Below are 18,771 nucleotides of genomic sequence, written 5' to 3'. Positions count from 1 at the left end.
TCAAAGTCTAGTAACCTTTGAAAAGATGACGCTACTGCTATAAAAGTTGGCATTAATCATGGACAGAATGAGTTGATAGAACATGCTCAATTACAGCGTAATCTGATAATCCCATCATTGTTGGTGTTCAGCAGTTTACATCCTGTGTTTTGCCCCTGTCATCGCCCAGCCAGCACTGCTATGGGAAAGAATATTAAGCGCTTGAATAGACCGTGTACGTCGAGCTTCTTTTTCCATTCAGTTCACACTTTCCGAGTTTGTGCATTCTTTCCAGTGTTTAGGTAGGTTAGGGTAGTCCATTTACAGTACATTTACAGTAGTACATTATTTTAAACCTTAGAGTCTGCTCTTTCAGAATCTGCTTAAACTAAAAATCCATTTCTGGCGACTTTCTGTTGGTTTTGTGATGCAAGGTAACAATTGTAATGTAGCATTTTCAGTCTTTCTATATTTTTTTTTTCCAAAATATTGAATGTATCTTTCTTACTACGGTAACACTTCGTTGTTTCTACGATGTGCTGTGTGATAATGAAAATTGTGATAATGAAAATTGTAAAAAAAAATGTCAAATTGTTTGCGCTGGTCTGTCGTTGTTTAGCATAGTTACATAAGGCTGCGTTCACATAGAAGTATTCGGTATTCGGGCACCGAATACACCGCCACCCGCACCGTCAACTCACCATCCCATGCAGTGAGGATTTCTTCCTCCTACATCCCAGCAAATCTTATTAACAATTTCTAAACTGCATCAAAATGTCAGTCTACATGCTTATTTTTGCTAAAGGGCAAATCCAGACCAAAAGTGTCATTATTTCATAAATGAGAGACGGTATACGCTGCAAGAAAATCGAACAAGCTCGATTCCCACTTTGCTATACTTTTCGCAGCTATTCGTACTTTCGAATAGTGCCCTCTGATGTGAACCGGTGTGAGGAAATCCTATCGTTCGATTCAAGCTATTCGCGTGCCCTCGAAAAACGAGCCCGAATACCCGAAAAGTATACTTCTATGTGAACGCAGCCTTAGACACTGTTAAAGATGACAATGTCTTCCTACAACATCACATTTAGCGTTGCGTACAAGGTAGAAGTGTAGAATGTTGTATTTAGCAAATATCGAGCAAAGCAAATTCAATGACGATGATTCTAATCATCAAAGTAAGATTTTTTTTGTTGGTTTTCTTTGAAAAGGTGACTGTTATCATTGTAGGTTAGCTACCATGATATAGGTAGACCTCGCAATTCCTACGCAGAAGTATGTTGAGAGATATAATTCGCCATAATAATATCAGTGTCCGACTGTAACTCCTGTTCCCACAAAAGCCAAATGATTGAAGAATGTGATTAATATTGTAGATAGCGAGATACAGGCAATTGTGTAGTGATAAGGAAATGTTGCTTTGACTGTTGTACCATTCGTATAACTAGTCAGTTCTTTTTGTCTATTTCTATTGTCGGTAGAACTGTCCAATGAACCTTCTATAGCAATGTAGCAAGATAGCATAAGATTAATAGAGTAAATGACAGGTCAAAACAACAGTTACCTTTCATCACAATTTCATGAAAAAAAGAGCCGTACCTTTTTCGTATCTTTGGACTATGACTATGAAAGAACACTTTGGTATGTACACTTGCATAAGCATGACATAATCATCGCAAAACTGTGTATTTGAATTTGCACCGCCTTTAATGATTTTACTCAATGTAATTGATGTTGCATATTAGTAGAGTGTAAATATATGTCATTTCGATATTGATAGCAAAACGTGAATCCCTTTCCTTCAAATTATTCAATGCATAATCGTTTTTTTTTATCTTGTTCATTCGTTAGCATTTTTCTTTTTGGCCGCGTATACAATAGTTAAGCACGTTACATTTTACTCTCATGACAGACTCGACACTCGATAGCTACCTGAAACGTAGCAGCCTGTGTTGATTAAGATGATGGCTATAATCAAACGGCAACAATGAATTATTAGTAACGTGCAAAAATGATTGAGAACATTGTCAATTTATGATCTTGTATACCTTTATTGTAAGTACTTTTTTTATGCCCCACCCGAAGGGTGCCCGAGGCATTATGTTTTCGGGTTGTCCGTCTTTCGTCCGTACGTCCGGCCCCATTTTTTTTTTTTATACGCGATAACTTCAGTAACATTGAGTGGACTTTCGCCAAAGTTGGTCCAAAATATGAAGTATGATAAGGTAATTACATCACTTGATTAGATTTTAATGGAAACTTAATTTATATGTAAAACGTACCTTATGGGGATTCTCTGCGACATTTCCTGCCAAAAGGTCAAAGGTCAATAAGTCAAGGCGCAAGTGAAAGTGCTCTATTTCATTTTTTTCTCCATATCTTGAAAGTGACTCTGTGTATCGTGAAACCTAGCAGGGCCGACATTATCTAAGTATGTTCTACCTGACAGTGATTCTCTTGAGAATTTTAGGGTCACAGGGTCAAGGGTCAAAGGTCAGGTCAAAGGTGGGGAGGGAACTGGAAGAAAAAAAAAACAGATTTGGAAGGCAAAAAAAAAAATAGGAAAGTGAACTTGCGCATTATGTGCCTTGCAAGCCGCTCCCTCTTTTCTAAAGTTAGCTAGTTGAAAAATATGTTTGAAACTGTATAATGATATGCACGTATACTGATAAGAATGTGCTGGTACTAGGTTGCATTTATACTTTTGTACAATTGATATTTAATACGGTTCTTTTGTCTTTTTTGTTGGTTTTAATTGTTGTTTTCAATGTGCTAAACATTGCTTTGTAGTGAACTGCTTTGTTAATAAATGCATTGTGCATAAGGGCTTTAAGCCAGTCAAGCTTCGCTTTATTTAGCTGCGACCCTGCAGTTATACCTCGTATCAGACATTTTTGCTACACAACGTCGTAAACAACGCGTATATGCACTGTATAGTAGACGGCGAGTTGTAATGTTCTTAAAATTTTCTGTAGATTTTGATTTTTTGTGCTATTTCCCCTATTTTGAAGGTGCTGAACACGAATCCACTTGTTGCCATTGCCATGGCAACGCATTATTTTCCTTAAAAGAACATATATTCTTCATTAAACATCATGAAAACATGTTGTAAACACCAAAATATGTCATTAAAAATCTTCTTTACTCAAATGAAAAAAATAAAATTTTTACGTCATGTTTACCTCATAGCAGTGACGGTTACCATGGCAACCGCTATTTATATAGTAAAAAGAATTGATATTTTCATGAAAAAGCAAGAAAACATAACAAGATTGAGTGGAATATTTATTTTAAATTACTATCTTGATTATCAACTTATTTTTCCATTATGTTCATGTCACATCATTTTGACGAGAAAATTTGAACTTTTGAGGAGGTTTTTACACATTTGTACTGTTTGTTATTTGTATTTTATATTCCCTAGGTATTTCTATGGTTAAAAAACAAAGTTCCTTATGTTTAAGGAATAGGAACAGAAATGATGTTCCATGAACAGAATCATGTTAAGCTAATAGTCTTGCTCATTTGTAATACTTCAAAATCTAGGCCATAATTTCAAGATTTTTTTTTGCTTAAACCTATCGTCAGCTCAAGATTCACGGTTGCCGTGATCAGCTGTTCCTTCGTACAGCCACAATTTGCTGTTATTATCGACACAACAAATCGATCATTGTGGGGGAATTGCGTAAGTTGAGGTAATCTTACATACTCATGAAGGATGATAACTATGAAAGTCAAAGAGCTGTAATTGATTGGAAATCATTTTTACACCCATAAATTCACGGAAATACGACGTTTGAAAAGCACAAAACCTACCGTAATCAGCTCAAGATTCGCGATTGCCGTGATCGGGTGTAGGCACAACAGTATACCAGCAGAATCGGCAGTGAAGAGGTATTTCTTGTTGCCGTGATTTCAGCTTGATTCTTCTTCGAAATGGCATGATGAAGGTTTGTTAGATAAATGTGACCTTCTTTTTCTCTTGTGTGTTGGTTTAAATTCTAATTTCTACCTCAACTTGCTTAAAAAAAACCCCAGTCTAACAAAGCGGGAAACTGCGACATTTCCATGCTGAGCAGCAGTCCCGATACACGTGTTGCATGCAAGCATGCACCGCTGCTGCAGCGATCCCCCCATAGTATAATAGTATAGGTTGCTTGTAAACAAGGGGGTCCTCGGCGCAGTTGACCAATCGTGAACGCGTATTTCGATCACGTTTCTTGGTAAGCAACAAGGCTGTTTACGCGTCTGGGAGACGATTTGCATAAACTTACGCATATTTCAGACGAATTTATGAATGAAAGTTAGTAGCATGACATCAAGCCATGTCTATATTTTGGAATAAGCAAAGGTAGAGCTTTCTGTAGGTACCAAAGGTGTCAGGGTTCAACGCAGAATATCTAAGACACGACCGCCAAAAGAACAGTCATTTTCGCCGTAAGCGAAGGCGATTTGGTCTTTAGACGTAAGATTTTGGCCAACTTTTGAGATTGACATCCCACTTTTCACTTCAAAATTCCACATATTGTAGGTTGTATTTCGAAATGTTGATATCAGTCAGAAACAAGAAAATTTCCCCCACAACGTGATACCAAAATGTCGATTTGGTCCCTGAGGTAGGTCATTTTTTGACCTTTTTCGGGCTGTAGCGCGAAATCACATTTGCCGAGAAGTTTCGGGTTTTTCCAGAGCGGGTCTCATATAGCCGTACGGCAAATCAGCTCATACACATTTGGTGACGTCGCTCAAATCTGATGTTTCTTGTAGCGAACGGAGCTACGTGGTCATGGAAATTGGGTGGGTTTTTTTTTTTCAATCTCAAAAACAGTTTGGGGGTAAAGTTACATCGTCTAAAAGATATCCAGTTTTGTTAACTAGCTTCGTAGCTTTCCGTAGATATCAAACTTGTCACATTTCTAGATTCTCTATAAATTTCTGCTTTAATAAAGCTCATGAAATTACCATTTTCAAATAGCCATTTATCATCATGATAGTAATTGTCATTGTTATTACAACCATTAATGTCATCGACTGTGGATTAATAACATATACTGTTATTACAAACCGTTTTATTTTTCCAGTTACTGGTTACTTAGTGTCTACCTGGATAATGAATTTGATTCAATTAGGTGCATAAATTCATTTATTTTATTGCCATGCATGTACCCAAGATCACAACTTAACATTGGACATTAATAAAACTTGATTGATCGGCACGCATTGTCCTTGAACATTACAAATTTCCCTACCAGGAATTAAACAAAAATATTAGAAGCTGCAGTTAATGGTATATTGTATCAAGAACTGAATGTTTAATTCCTTTTTTTTTTTTGAATACGAGTAATAACACTTCATCTGCATGATGTAGCTCGTTGTCGAGAAAGAAGAAGAAGAAGAAGAAGAAGAAGAAGAAGAAGAAGAAGAACAGAAAGTGACAATACGATAAAACGATGAATAAAATCAATGATATGATCGTGTTTATCCAGGGTAGCTTCAGTGGTATATCACGATTCTTCGAGAGGGTTCGGTCACTATCATAATTCTTTAGCACTACTAGGAACATACCACATACCCTTAGGTCGACAACGGTATAGGAGGTGAAAACATCGCGTCCAAAGACTTGACATCGGATTCTCTATTTCAAGGTTTAGATTGATATCCACGTTATAACTACTTGCAACAGCCGCTGTTTACCCTGTCGAGAAAGAGATGTGGCATGGTCAAACACCATATCTGGCCACTCACGCCTTAAAAAAGATATAGGTCAGTGAAAGATAAGGACAGGCATTATCGTGTAGAGTAAATAAGTATGAACCTTGAAACTGAGACCCCGAAGTCAAGTCTTTGGACGCAATGATTTCGCCTCAGAAGCCGTCATCGACTTAAGGGTAATACTTTGAATAGTGATGTTCGTCCTAATGCTATTCTACGATCATGCATGATAGTGACCGAATGGTCTCGGAGAATCGTGATACCACATAAGAAGTTACACTGAGTACATATCGCCATATTGTTAATTTTAAAATTCTTGGTGGCATTGCCATTTTCTTCTTCTTCCTCCTCCTGGTCCTCTTCTTCTTCTTCCTATTATTACTTTTATTATCACTATTATTTCAATTATCATCATTGTAGTTGTCATCATCATCAACATCATCATTGTTGTTGCTGTTATCTTTGTTATTATCATGCAGTCGGTATTGTCAAAACATGACATGACGGTAAAATGCCATTCCCCATCAGCGTCGCTGATATCGATTAATCATTGTTTCTTTTAGAAGGCGCGTGTACGGAATATCTCCACGGATTACATCGGTACAGAGTGTTGAAGCGTTCGGTTTCAAAACGAATTTATCCATCCGTCTGTATTCCTTGTTCGTCGCGTTTTTCTTGATGCACTCGTTCTTGACATTTCGGCGTAAGGCTCGAAAATGAGCAAGATCCTGGCCAAAACTGTTGCCATATTCTTGGACTTTCTCCCAAAACGTTTTGATGAAATGGTCGTACAGCATTATTTCTCCAGCATTCCAAGAAATGATTCTTTGTTTAGTTTCCTCCGTGATGGGATACCGGTGGCTTTTGCTCCGAACAGCTTGGGATATGTAAAGAATTTCTTTATATTCCCAGCACATCAATTTCCGCAGAAGAATCAAGGATTCGTCATAGTACTCATTAATCATCATTAAATCTATTTCCATCGCCAATTCCTTGATTTTCTCCTTAATTTTGGTCAGATTTTCATCACATCTTTGATCAAACCCAAAATCATAAAGCTGTCCATTTCTTGTTCGTTGCCAATGCAGATAGTTCCTTTTGGCATAGAATCCTTCGACATCAGACATGAATGTCTCAAATGGATTGGTGGTATTGATGTGCAAGTACCATGCCAATTCAAAATATCCAAAGAAAGATTCATACTGAGTTACTGGGTGTCGAATAATTGAGATGTATTTTGCATGAGGAACAGCAATGTCCATTTCCCTCCGATTATATCTAACATGATGAACCAGCATGTCAAATTCTTTTTTCTTTCTATTCTTGATTTCAATAATCTGCGATGTTTTAAACAAGCCATATTTGGTAAGGAAGTGATTCACCGGAGGCACTGTAACGTCGAGATTAAGCCCCAGTCACATAATGCTCTGCGTCTGGCGTTACGTCCAAAAAATTCATTTTTTCCGCGGACCACCGCGGATCCTTTGCCGTCACCAGAAATTTGTACAAAACATGCGGGCAAAAAATGCGGGCGATACGGACAGATACGACCAGATGCGAATACTTTTGTCCACTTGCGGATATTCTTACGAATTGGCACATAATAGTTCTGGACACTTGCGGAGAGTTGTGCATTTTTCGGATAGTTACGGATAGTTACAGATTGCTATGAATAATTATGGACAATTTGGTTTTCTCTTACGATCCCTGCTAAGTCAGTGTATTATGACAGCAAGGTTATCACATTTTGGACTGTCTTACATTGTACACTGGGGAAAACTGAAATTGAATTACGTACAAGTTGTGAAAAAAATCGTAATCCTTTAATTTACTTTACAATAATAAAAGATATATCCAATTTTGAACTTGAAGTCTGAATTTTTTGTTTGTGCAACTCAGATATGAATAAACGTCATAAATGTAAAGAATGTATGTGACCGTGCATCACAAAACGAACAAAAATTAGCAAACACTGATTTTGTGGGAGGACTGAAAATAGGTGAAATGGGTCAACCGTGCCGATCTTGACTTGGCTACCCTGGGTAAATAAGGCCTTATCATTATTATTATAATTATTATTATTATTATTATTACTATCATTATTATTATTATTGTTAATAATATTATCATTATTGTCATTATTAGTATTATTATTATTATTATTATTATTATTGTTAATAATATTATCATTATTGTCATTATTAGTAATATTATTATTATTATTATTATTATTATTATTCATTTCAGCTTAGTCTGATAATCCCCTCGTTGTTGTTACTCCGGTGGTTTCCATCCTGTTTTTTTGTCCCATTCATCGCATAACCAGCACGGCTTGATAAAGATTAGCGCTTGAATAGACACTTTACTTCAGAGCCTCTTTTCTCAGTTTACTCTTTTTCTGAGTGTGTGCATTCTTTCCAATATTTAGATAGGTTAGGAGAGTCCATTTGATTTGAGTAATACATCATTTTAAAGCTTAAAGTCTGCTCTTTCAGAACATGCTCCCAACTAAAATTTCATGTGTGGCGACTTTTTGTGTGTTTTGTGGTGCAGGGTCACATAATCACTATACCACAAATAAAATACAATATAGATCGAAAAGTTAAACTTTAGAGTAAGAAAATATTACTTGCAGTCATGGAATAGACAAACTGTGGTTACGCTGTCGCTGTTCAGCGATATTCATGACTTACTGGGTTATGTTAAGGAGATATTTATGATAAAGCAATGCTTATAAGATTTACAGAAGAAAAGACATCAAATTAACCTTCAAACACCCCTCCCACACCCAAGTACAATATCAAGTCATCTCTTGAAGTAATGTTTTTTTTCTGTTTGAATTTCTTGTATGCGTGTCATTTTGTAATACGCAGTAGAGTATATTATTATAGTAGCTGCGCAATATAATATCATAAATGTCCTTATTATTATTATTATTAGTAGTAGTAGTAGTAGTAGTAGTAGCAGTAGAAGTAGTAGTAGTATAAAAAAAATGTAATACCCCTTCGATGGAGCGTAAAGTGCATGGGTAAGACTATAGAGAAATACATGTACTAAATTCGTTCTCATTTTATATAGTTGCCCCTGTCCCACACCTTCCCCCGGCCAGAAAAGTTAATAAAATGCTGTCACCCCATCCCCTACCCAAAATATTGCTTTTTTCGAAAAATATACATTCGAAGAGTACAAGAAAAAAGTTCAGCACCAAGAATCGACCGATGTCATGAGTATACATGGTATATGGGTGCCACTTAAAATGACCATTGATTGTGGGAGAAATTTCATATAATTTGACCATGCAGTTCTGCCTCTCCACCGCTCCCACTGTGTTGTAGCATTCCTTCAGGTAAAGGCGTTGCAGCTTGGCAGCAGGAGTAGTGTGCCTTTCCACGATTCTCTGTGTTCCCATGCGAGTGGAAAACGGCCACGTCGAAGGACGTAATTGTCCGCAACATCCGTTGTTGTCCGTAAATATCCGTAAGCGGACGAAACTGTTGTGATACGTTAACTTGTGGTGAATTTCGGATACTTACGGTGGACGTAAGCGAACGCAAACGGACGGAAGGTAAATTCTTTTGCGGATGGTATGCGTCCAAGCCACGGGTAGTTACGTTCAGTTACGGATAGTTACGTTTGGTTACGGTTACTTACGTAAGTTTGCGTCCGTGGCGTCCCTCTGCGAAATTTTGAACATTTCAAAATTTCGCAGGTTCGGCGACGTCATTTTGCGTTTCTTTACGGATGAGTTACGGGCAGTTACGTCTACATACGTCCCTGCGGATGCCTGCGTCCACGCTGCGTCCCCCTGCGTCCACTCATTCGTATCTATCCGCGGCGGACGTAATCCATCGTAAAGCACTGTGTGACTGGGGCATTACGCAGATATGCGTACCGTTCAAGTATGGTGGCCAAAGTTGTTGATCCGGTTTTATGCGTTTTTATATACACGACTCTTTGAAGCGGTTGGCAATCAGCACGATCCGTCCGTTCTCGGATATTTGATTCATTGTGGACGCCATCGCCAACAACTTTGATCGAGGATTTAGGAAGTGGCCCTGTAAGCGTGAGTGACTGTTTTGCTTTGCTCGTTGAATTTAGTTTCCTGTGAATGGTAGAAAGTTATCATGATGGTAGAGTTGAATATGATATGATAATTCGTTTTTTAAAGATACATCTTCATCTTCATTTACTCTCAAAATAAACCCCTTCTTTACTAGGGAAATTTGACAGTGTGTTTATTTAAAACGGTGTGTTGTAAGTAGCAGCCGCGTATAATCAGTGGCCAGCTTTCTATGGCCCTCTTTGCATCATCTATAGTGTGTCATTAATGTTCATCACGTAGTAGAGTCGACTTTTACATGAAGGTGTGTACACATGACTTCAGGCAATTCGTTTCTGTCACGATTGTTTATCTCACTTTCCTTTGACTTTCTTTAAAATAAAAGACAAAAAGAAAACACCAACAAACATATGTGGCATAACTGAGAGACAGGCAGGCAAAAATGCTGGACGGACAACATTGGACACTGTTAGAGAAGCAAACACGTTGACAGTCACTGAATTTCCTGATCTTCCCTCATGTTTCTTAACACACAGTAAAGGAAACTGATTTTTCAGTTTAGCATCTTTCTCGAATGGACCGAATTTGAAACCCGAAAGTGGCGCGAGAAATGAAACAAAAAAATAAATGCATGGAGGACTCTCTTTTTTTTTTCTTCCAGTCACCGATGTAATTGTAGCTACGTTGTCAGCTGATTAAAGTAGCACCAGAAAATATTTTGCGCCCCTCCCACCACTTTACGCAATTCCTGGATCCGCCCCTGCATGATCTAAATTTTCCGTACACAACTTTCGTTCAGAGGCAGGTTGAATTTGATGTATATTTTGTTGTTGCTTTTTTTATAATTTGAGCAAAGCGAATATCTGCAGTTGGTTTAGGCTATGGGCACAACTTTCACAATCAGCCTGATTAGCCGCCAGAAGTGGCAATATTTTGACAATTTTGTCCCTTGCACCGCTCTTTTTAGGGCATCGCTAGGTCGCCGTCGAAGTTAAACCGCGGGGTTAAATTTCGACTGCACCTTCCCACGTTACCCAAAATACGCTCAATCTAATCAAGAACTCCGTTGAGCGATGTATGAAATACAATGTACAGCATGTCCCAGAAAAAACGAAACCGGGTTTCCATGCAACTTTTTACTATCGAAATCATACATTTTCTTTACGAGCTATATATCAATGAAAAGATAAACTTTTCTTCGTCCATTTTGATGTGCAACTTAATGTTCATTGTTCATGCATGACTGAGTTAGAACAATGAAAAGTGGTGCTACCAAATTTTTATTTGCACGCGCAAATGGTGACTTTCAGTGAATTTTTTAGACTTTTAACGTTACGGTTTCGAAAAACAAGGTTCTTAACCCAAATACTCATATTTTCTTCTTTCATATGAGATCTTACGCGTCAAATATGAATAACGCATGCTTGAGAAAAATCTGTATGAAAGCATGCTTCATTTCTGCCAATTCTACGAATAGTCAAACAAAACAATCATTCAGCTCTCCCGACATAGCATTAGACAATGAGCTCATCTGCACCATTGAATTCACACAAAATAACCGCTGTGCTACAATGAATGTTGTGGGGGTGGGGTGGGGGGGGGTATTTACAGAGGATGCTGTATGAGACGGACAGCCCTTTGTTGTCATTCATTAAGAATAAGCTATGAGACATAACCAATAAGTAAAGACTAATATAGTGAGTATTCTCAAACTGCACGCAGTCCAATGGCTACGTGAAATCGTAAAACAATGATACACATTTTGATGATTTGATACCTGAAACTTATTTCACTGTTTTCATTCACATTTCACGCGTGGTTAGTCCTTCATCAGTGACAGAGTTTTGAAGTTTTTGAAGGAGGAGGGGAAGCAGAAAGAGAGGATTCTTCACTTTATTTATCACTGAACTTGCTTTGTACATTTCAAAGGTACAAGTGCAGGGCAGAAAGTCGTCTTCTGTTTTGTGTGTGTGTGTGGGGGGGGGGGGGAGGAAGGAGGGCTCGGAAGGCTTTTTCAGTTGATACTTTCCTCCCCCTTCACACTCCGCTGATGAACACCCTTCCTCTGCGGTTGGATCATGTGCTAATTTACGACCCTATTCCGAACCGTCTGTAACATTCCCTTTTAACCCCTCTCTTCATGTTTGTGTAAATTCATTGAAGCATGAAGGCCATTGCTATCTGCCAAGTCGGGCAGGCGTCGGGAAAGCTAACTGACTCCTTAAGTCCTAATTACTATCCATCTTTCTGAGTAAAATGGAAGCATATTTTCAAATTAGGTTTCCTCGAGCAGGCGTAGATAATTTTTTACACATGAGATGTCATTTGAAAGGTAAAAGAATGGATATTAAGGCCATGATTTCATTTTTTTTTTTTTTTTTTTACAAAGGATCGCCGAAAAAGCCTAAAGAAACTCATCCAAAGTCGCCATTTGCTCGTGCAAATGAAAATTTAGTAGTATTACTTTCTATTGCTCTAACTCGGCCATGCATGAATTATGAACAATGAGTTGTGCATCAAATGAAAGAAGAGAAATAAATCTGTCCATTCATGCATATTATGTTTATGATCCCCAAAAATTGCAATGAAACTCACCTTCGTTTTTTTCTGGGACAAGCTGTATACGTGATATATGCGACTAGATCTACGATAAATTGCTGCCAAGTATTAATTACCTCCTGGTCACCTGCTTAGTTACCTCCTGGTCAGTGCTAGTAGGTCACCGGTTGGCGAATTGAGACAGACTGGCATCCGGATGGTGCCTGCTAGATTTTCAGCAGCCTTTGCCAGGATATATAGGCCTATAATATGTGTGTGTGTGTGTGTTTTTAGGCGCTCCACAAGAGGAAACAGTGGGATTTCCGAGGAAATTTTTCAAGTATAGTACCCTGGTTTCTTTTATAGTTTGCTTTGGCATTTTTTTTTTTTTTTTTACATACGTGAAAAACTAGCATTTCTCAAGTATGTTAATTCACACTTGTGCAGACAGCAATCGTTTATTTTTGTCTTATAATGATCCAAACGTTAACATCTTTGTTCAGTTATTCATGATTAACTTTGTATTGTTGATGAAACAGTTATGACAATTGCAAATATCCTTTTCTTATTACATAAGTAAATCTTTTAGGTGTTGTGACTGATGAAAAGTTACGTGGACGAAACATATTGATACCATATTTGTGAAAATAAAGAATACAATCGGTGTTATGAATAAGCTGAAGCATAAATGGCTTTTAATATTCGCTTCGGATCAATCAAACCTGGTTTTGCTACGACGAACCTACTGTAGTATTGTTCTGGGGAACAGTGCATCATGTCATCTGATTTTTAAATCTTCAGAAGCCTCAAACAAGAATTATTGGAAACTTACAACGACATACGCATTCTACCCATCTGTTCGGAAAGTTACCTGGGGTGAAAATTCTTGAAGATATGTGAGATCAACGAAACTCAAATTGTTTGCTTGATGTCTTTGATTATAAGAACTAATATAATGCCATGCCATTTGGATTCTATAAAAAAAAAACCACAACAATAATGAGGTAAATGCATACTCAACAAGACAGGTGTAAAATTTGTATAGAGTGCCATATAAAAACAACAACAACAACGATGAGGTAAATACATACTGTACAATTTTCGCCATGCACAAGGTATTTGGGCCCTAAAGCGTGAAATAGCTTCCCACATATTATCAAGCAACGACGCTTCCACGTCTTCATTCAAGAGAAAACATAAAGAATAGCAAAGTAAAATCATGTATTTTGCAAAGGTGCCTTCCGGTAATAGACCCTGTATAATCGCTGCTTGTAGTATGTATGCAATAAATTTTATTCTGTTCAGCTTCTCTTGTTTTTGTATTGTTTTTACTTGGTTTCAAAAGGGCATGGTATGTCATGGCAGTTAGAGTATCCGAAAATAAAATAAGGACAAACACCAAGGCACAAGTCTTGACATCAACGTCAAAGCCAAACAGCTGGAAAAAGTGCAATCCTTCCAATATATACAAAGGGGAAATTGATCACAGTTCAGAAGCTAGAGGTGATCGCCAAGATTACAGACCCTGACAAAACTTAGGGTTATCTGGAGTGATAGAAACTTCACAATAAAGAAAATAAAATCAGACTTCACTCTCAAACAAACAAAACTCAAAAGGCATGAGTACACAGTGAGATCAAATAGGACTTGAAAACAATATTTACAAGGCACCGCAGGAGGAAACAGAGCAAAGGGAAGACCAAATACTAGATATGGGAAGACAGCATACGAAACTGATGGTCAGGCCTAAGGTTGCATAGGAGAGGGAGGAATGGAGGAAACTGCATGGCTGTGAAGTTTTCTAGGATGCCTGTGGAGCCGGGAAATGTGCAAACGCCGGGAAATGTGCAAACGCCGGGAATTGTGCAAACGTCTCGCCGGGAAATGTGCAAACGCCGGGAAATGTGCAAACGTCTTGCCAGGAAATGTGCAAACGCCGGGAAATGTGCAAACGTCTCGCCGGGAAATGTGCAAATTTCATCAACGGGAAATGTGCAAACATGACGCCGGGAAATGTGCAAAAGTTCAATTTTGCCGGGAAATGTGCAAAATGTCGCCGGGAAATGTGCAAATCATTTACTTTAGCGATATTGTGTATAAAGATAGTAGATAAACTCCATATCAAAACTGCCCATGAACTTCCACCATTTAGATTTTCTTAATGAAATCCTTGACAGATTTTCAACAAAGTTGGCAGGTAGCACGATTATGGCAATGGGATCTCAATTTGTTTATATAGCAGCCACCCCCCCCCCCCCCGAAAAAGGGGAGGGGGGCTCAATTAAGTCCCAGAACTACGGTATTATCGAAATTCTTCTTGTATTATATAACCAAATAAGAATGAGCTAGGATGGTTCTTTAACCCTAAAGGGGCCGGGCTTTTTTGGCTATGCTCAGACCGGGGGGGGGGGGGGGGATGGATTCCGCCCCCCCCCCCCATGAGATCTCGGCCATTGGTGGTGCGATAGCGATGAAATTTCGCATGCGTGAGACCCACGTCATAATCTACAAGATTGTGTCATAAGATTTTGTGAAACAATCAATTTCTAATTTTAGTGAATTAATTATGCAAATTAAGCTCAAGATGATATTTTAGCCTAATTAAAAGCATTGAGAGTCTAATTTTTGATCTGTAAATCTGTTTTTGCATATTCAACAATTGCACCTCACAAAAACTTCCAAAACTCATTTCAATTCTTATTTATTTCATTGTTTTCAGAATTTCTTATGTATTTCTTTGTTTTTAAACTTTTGTTTTTTCTTTGTTTTTTCATTGGAAATTGTCACTGACCACTCTTCTACCATAATTAGCACAAAATTAATAAATGAAAGTGATTAATTGTAAAAATAATCAGGTTTTTATGACTTTCATGACAGAACATTGTTTTCCATAGGAAACGTACACAAAATCACAAAATTGTGCCCGTTTTGGGGCGACATTCCGTTACAAAAATGGGCATGGCTTCGCAAAAGTATGCGCGGACGTTGCAAATTTGGTCTCAAAAGTTGCGCGAGACTTGAACAAAGAAAATGAAGAAGCCTCGCGACGAGGCCTTCTCGCGTTACAGATTTATAACCCTTTTAGGGTTAAAGATATTGATGACAGGAGTTCACGTTTAATGGCAGATCCAGGGATGCAGGGCACGGGGCCATAAGTGGGGAGGAGTCTTCAAATTGAAGCCTCAGAGTCCCTAAACTAGTGCTATGAAGACATTAATGACTGAAATTGCATGTTTGATTATGACGGATTCAGGGATGTCCGGATCGCGGGGGAAGGGGTGAGGGGAGGAGAAGGATTTTCTACATTGTCAGTATCTTCTTGAAAAGTCTAGGACAGATTTTCACGAAACTTGTCAGATAGCCTCATTACGGTGATATGATTTTATGAATTGAAATTGGCCCCCAATCCTCCCCCCCCCCCCCTCCACCCCCGGCCGAAAAGGGGGGGGGGGAGTTGAAGCCTCAGAGTCTCTAAACTCTGGATTTTTAATAATCTTTTTCTGTCGTACAAAAAAAGAAGAAGATAGAGCTAAGTTAGTGCCTTGTATGACTGAAATTTCATGTTTGATTATGGCAGATCCAGGGGTGCCCTGATTGGGGGTGGGGGGAGGGGAAGTGATGGAGAGGAGGGGGATTGTACACATTTACTGCATCTTCTTGATAAATCCCAAGAAGGATTTTCACCAAACTTGGCAGATACCATCTTTACGGTGATATGGCCTTATATGGTAAACTGAGCTCCACCCCCTCCCACCGCCAGGGGGGGGGGGGGGGGGGGGGGAGGAGTTGAAGTTTTAGGCCCCTAAACTCTGGAATCCGTAATCTTCTTCTGTTAAACCGAAGAATATGGAACTACGTTATATGAAGACACTAAAGTTACTAAAATTTCAGGTTTGATTATGACGGGTCCAGGAGTGCGCTGATAAGGGGTGTGAGGGAGATTTTCCACATTTTCTGCATAGTCTTGTAAAATATATGACGGATATTTGCCAAACTTGGCAGATAGTATTTTCATGGTGATTCGGTCTTATTTTTTTTTTTAATTGAATCCCTCCCCCCCCCCCCCCACCCGACGAGTAGGGGGGGGGGGAGGTTGAACCCTCAGAGTCCCTATTCTCTTGATTTTTTTTTTTTTACTTCTGTCGAACCGAAAAAGTTTGTGCTGTAAAGACATTAATGACCGAAATCTCGTGTTTGATTATGGCGGGTCTAGGTGTGCTCTGATCGGGGGTAGGTGAGGGTGAGGGGGAGGGGGTGCTGTTCGTTATTCCGAAGGTTCACTGTTCCGAAGGTACGTTATTCCAAAGGGTCGTTAATCCGAAATACGCAAAGTCCCTATACCCAGAGGTTCGTTAATCCGAAAATAAAAAAGGGTTCGTTAATCCGAAAATTTGTGGCGTTATTCCGAAGGTTCGTTATTTCGAAGACTGGTTAATCCGTAAATGAAATTCGGAACAATGAACCTTCGGAATAACGAATCTTAGGAATAAAGAGCCTTCGGAATAACGAACCTTCGGAATAACGAACTGTAACCAGGGGGAGGAGGGGGATTTTCACAATTTTCTCCATCTTCTTGAAAAATCTATGACGAATTTTCACCAAACTTGGCCATAGCATCTTTATGGTGATAGTACTGTAAATACAGTTAATGCATGATGTAGGCTCAAGTTTACAATGACAGATGAAGGAATGCCCAAAAAGGTGAGTGGGTAGGAAGGAGGCTTAATTTTCACATTTTTTGTCTTTTTCCTGAAAACTCAAGACGCATCCCTCGGATAATGAAATTATATATCAGCTTAAAAAAAAAAAAATTCTGTACAAAAATAATGGAGCTAATAGAGTGCTGGTGCCTGTTATGGTAAGTTAATTCATGAATATTAATGTTAAGTGCGGCGGAGGCGGATTTGTCACATATTCAGCTTCTTCTTGAAACCCTTATATACTAGATATTTGCCAAGCTTGAAACGTAGCGTAGCGTATTTATCTGTTGATATGACCTCAATTTGTCTAAATGAGCACTGCCCCAACTCTAAAGTGGGAGGAGATGGAGCACCCCCCCCCTCATCTCCGCCCCTTGAACTTGAAAGGGACCAACACAAGGGGGGTGGGGTCGTTCGGGTGGAATTCAGAATTTTATTGAAAACCCTATACATATGAAAAAAAAAACGGAATACATACTTTTTAAAGAAATTTTCTATACAACCAAGAGTAATAGAACACAATCTTATCATATTTTTAGAAGGTAGATCTATACTTTGATGAAATTTCACTTCTGCTTACTAAATGACGTGGGGGCTACCCTGGTCTTATCCCTAGCTTTGGGGAAGGGGAACAACTTGGACTTGTTGCCCCTTCGAACAAAGTGGGATTCTATTACCCTAGAGATGCTACCTCTCACGTTCCGTGGAAATCCGTCAAAGATTTCTCAAGAGGATGCAAAATATGCGAAAATCCCCCTCCTCCCCCTCACCCCCCCCCCCCCCCGATAAAGACACCCCTCGATCCGCCACAATCAAACGTGAAATAAAATTTCAATGTCTTCATAGCACTAACTAAGCTCTCTTTTCCGGTTTGACAGAAGAAGATAAAAATTGAGTTTAGGGACGCCGAGGCTTTACCCCCCCCCCCTTAAGCAGTGTGTGTGTGTGTGTGTGTGTGTGTGTATGGGAGGGGGCTCATTTTAACAAATTAAGTGCATATCACCGTAAAGAGGCAATCTGCCAATTTTGGTGAAAATCTGTAGATTTTTCAAGAAGATGCTGAAAATGTGGAAAATTCCTCTCTTTGCCCTCACCCCCTTGATCTGGAGACCCCTTGATCCGCGCCATAACCAAACACAAAATTTCATTCATTAACGTTGTGTCTTCATAACACTAACTTAGCTCAATCTTTATCGGTTTGACAGAAGAAGATTAAATTCCAGAGTTTAGGGACGTTGAAGCTTCAACCCCCCCCCCCCCTTCGGCGGTGGGGGAAGGGGGGGTTGGGGCTCATTTGAACAAATTAAGATCATAATTATTACCATAATCTTGATATCTGTCAAGTTGGGGGAAAATCCCTCATAGATATTTCGAGAAGATGCTAAAAATGTGGAATATCCCCCGCCACCCATCACCCTCCCCCCACCCCCCCCCCGATCTGGGCACCCCTTGATCCGCCATAATCAAACATGAAATTTCATTCATTAATCACGTTAATGTCTTCTTAGCACTAACTTAGCTCTATCTTTTTCGGTTTGACAGAAGAAGATTAAAAAAAAATAAAAATCCAGATTTTTGGGATGTTAAAAGTGAAGCTTTAATTCCCCCTCCCCCCTTCGGCGATGGGGGGGGGGGGGAGGCGCATTTTAACAAATCAAGATTATATTACCATAAATATGACTGTATTTCACAAGTTGGGTGAAAATCCGTCCTAGATTTTTCGAGAATGTGCTGAAAGTGTGGAAAATCCTCCTCCTCCCCCTCACCCCCGATCAGGACACC

At 39.0% G+C, this 18,771-nt stretch overlaps 1 protein-coding gene across 1 annotated transcript in view; it reads right to left on the bottom strand.

Annotated features, from left to right (window-relative positions):
- Positions 1-18,117, bottom strand: part of LOC140241126 (galactosylceramide sulfotransferase-like) — a 70,079-nt gene extending 51,962 nt beyond the window's left edge. The window contains exons 1-2 of the mRNA XM_072320890.1: positions 18,084-18,117; positions 6,288-7,081 (exon numbers count right to left, since the gene is read on the bottom strand). Coding sequence (XP_072176991.1) covers positions 6,288-7,081; positions 18,084-18,117 — 828 coding nt within the window. The remainder of the gene's footprint in view (positions 1-6,287; positions 7,082-18,083) is intronic.
- Positions 18,118-18,771: the final 654 nt, after the last annotated feature.

The sequence above is a fragment of the Diadema setosum genome, chromosome 17 (genome assembly GCF_964275005.1).
Source record: "Diadema setosum chromosome 17, eeDiaSeto1, whole genome shotgun sequence".
Classification (NCBI taxonomy): domain Eukaryota; kingdom Metazoa; phylum Echinodermata; class Echinoidea; order Diadematoida; family Diadematidae; genus Diadema; species Diadema setosum.
This window is presented reverse-complemented; position numbering and strand designations above follow the sequence as displayed.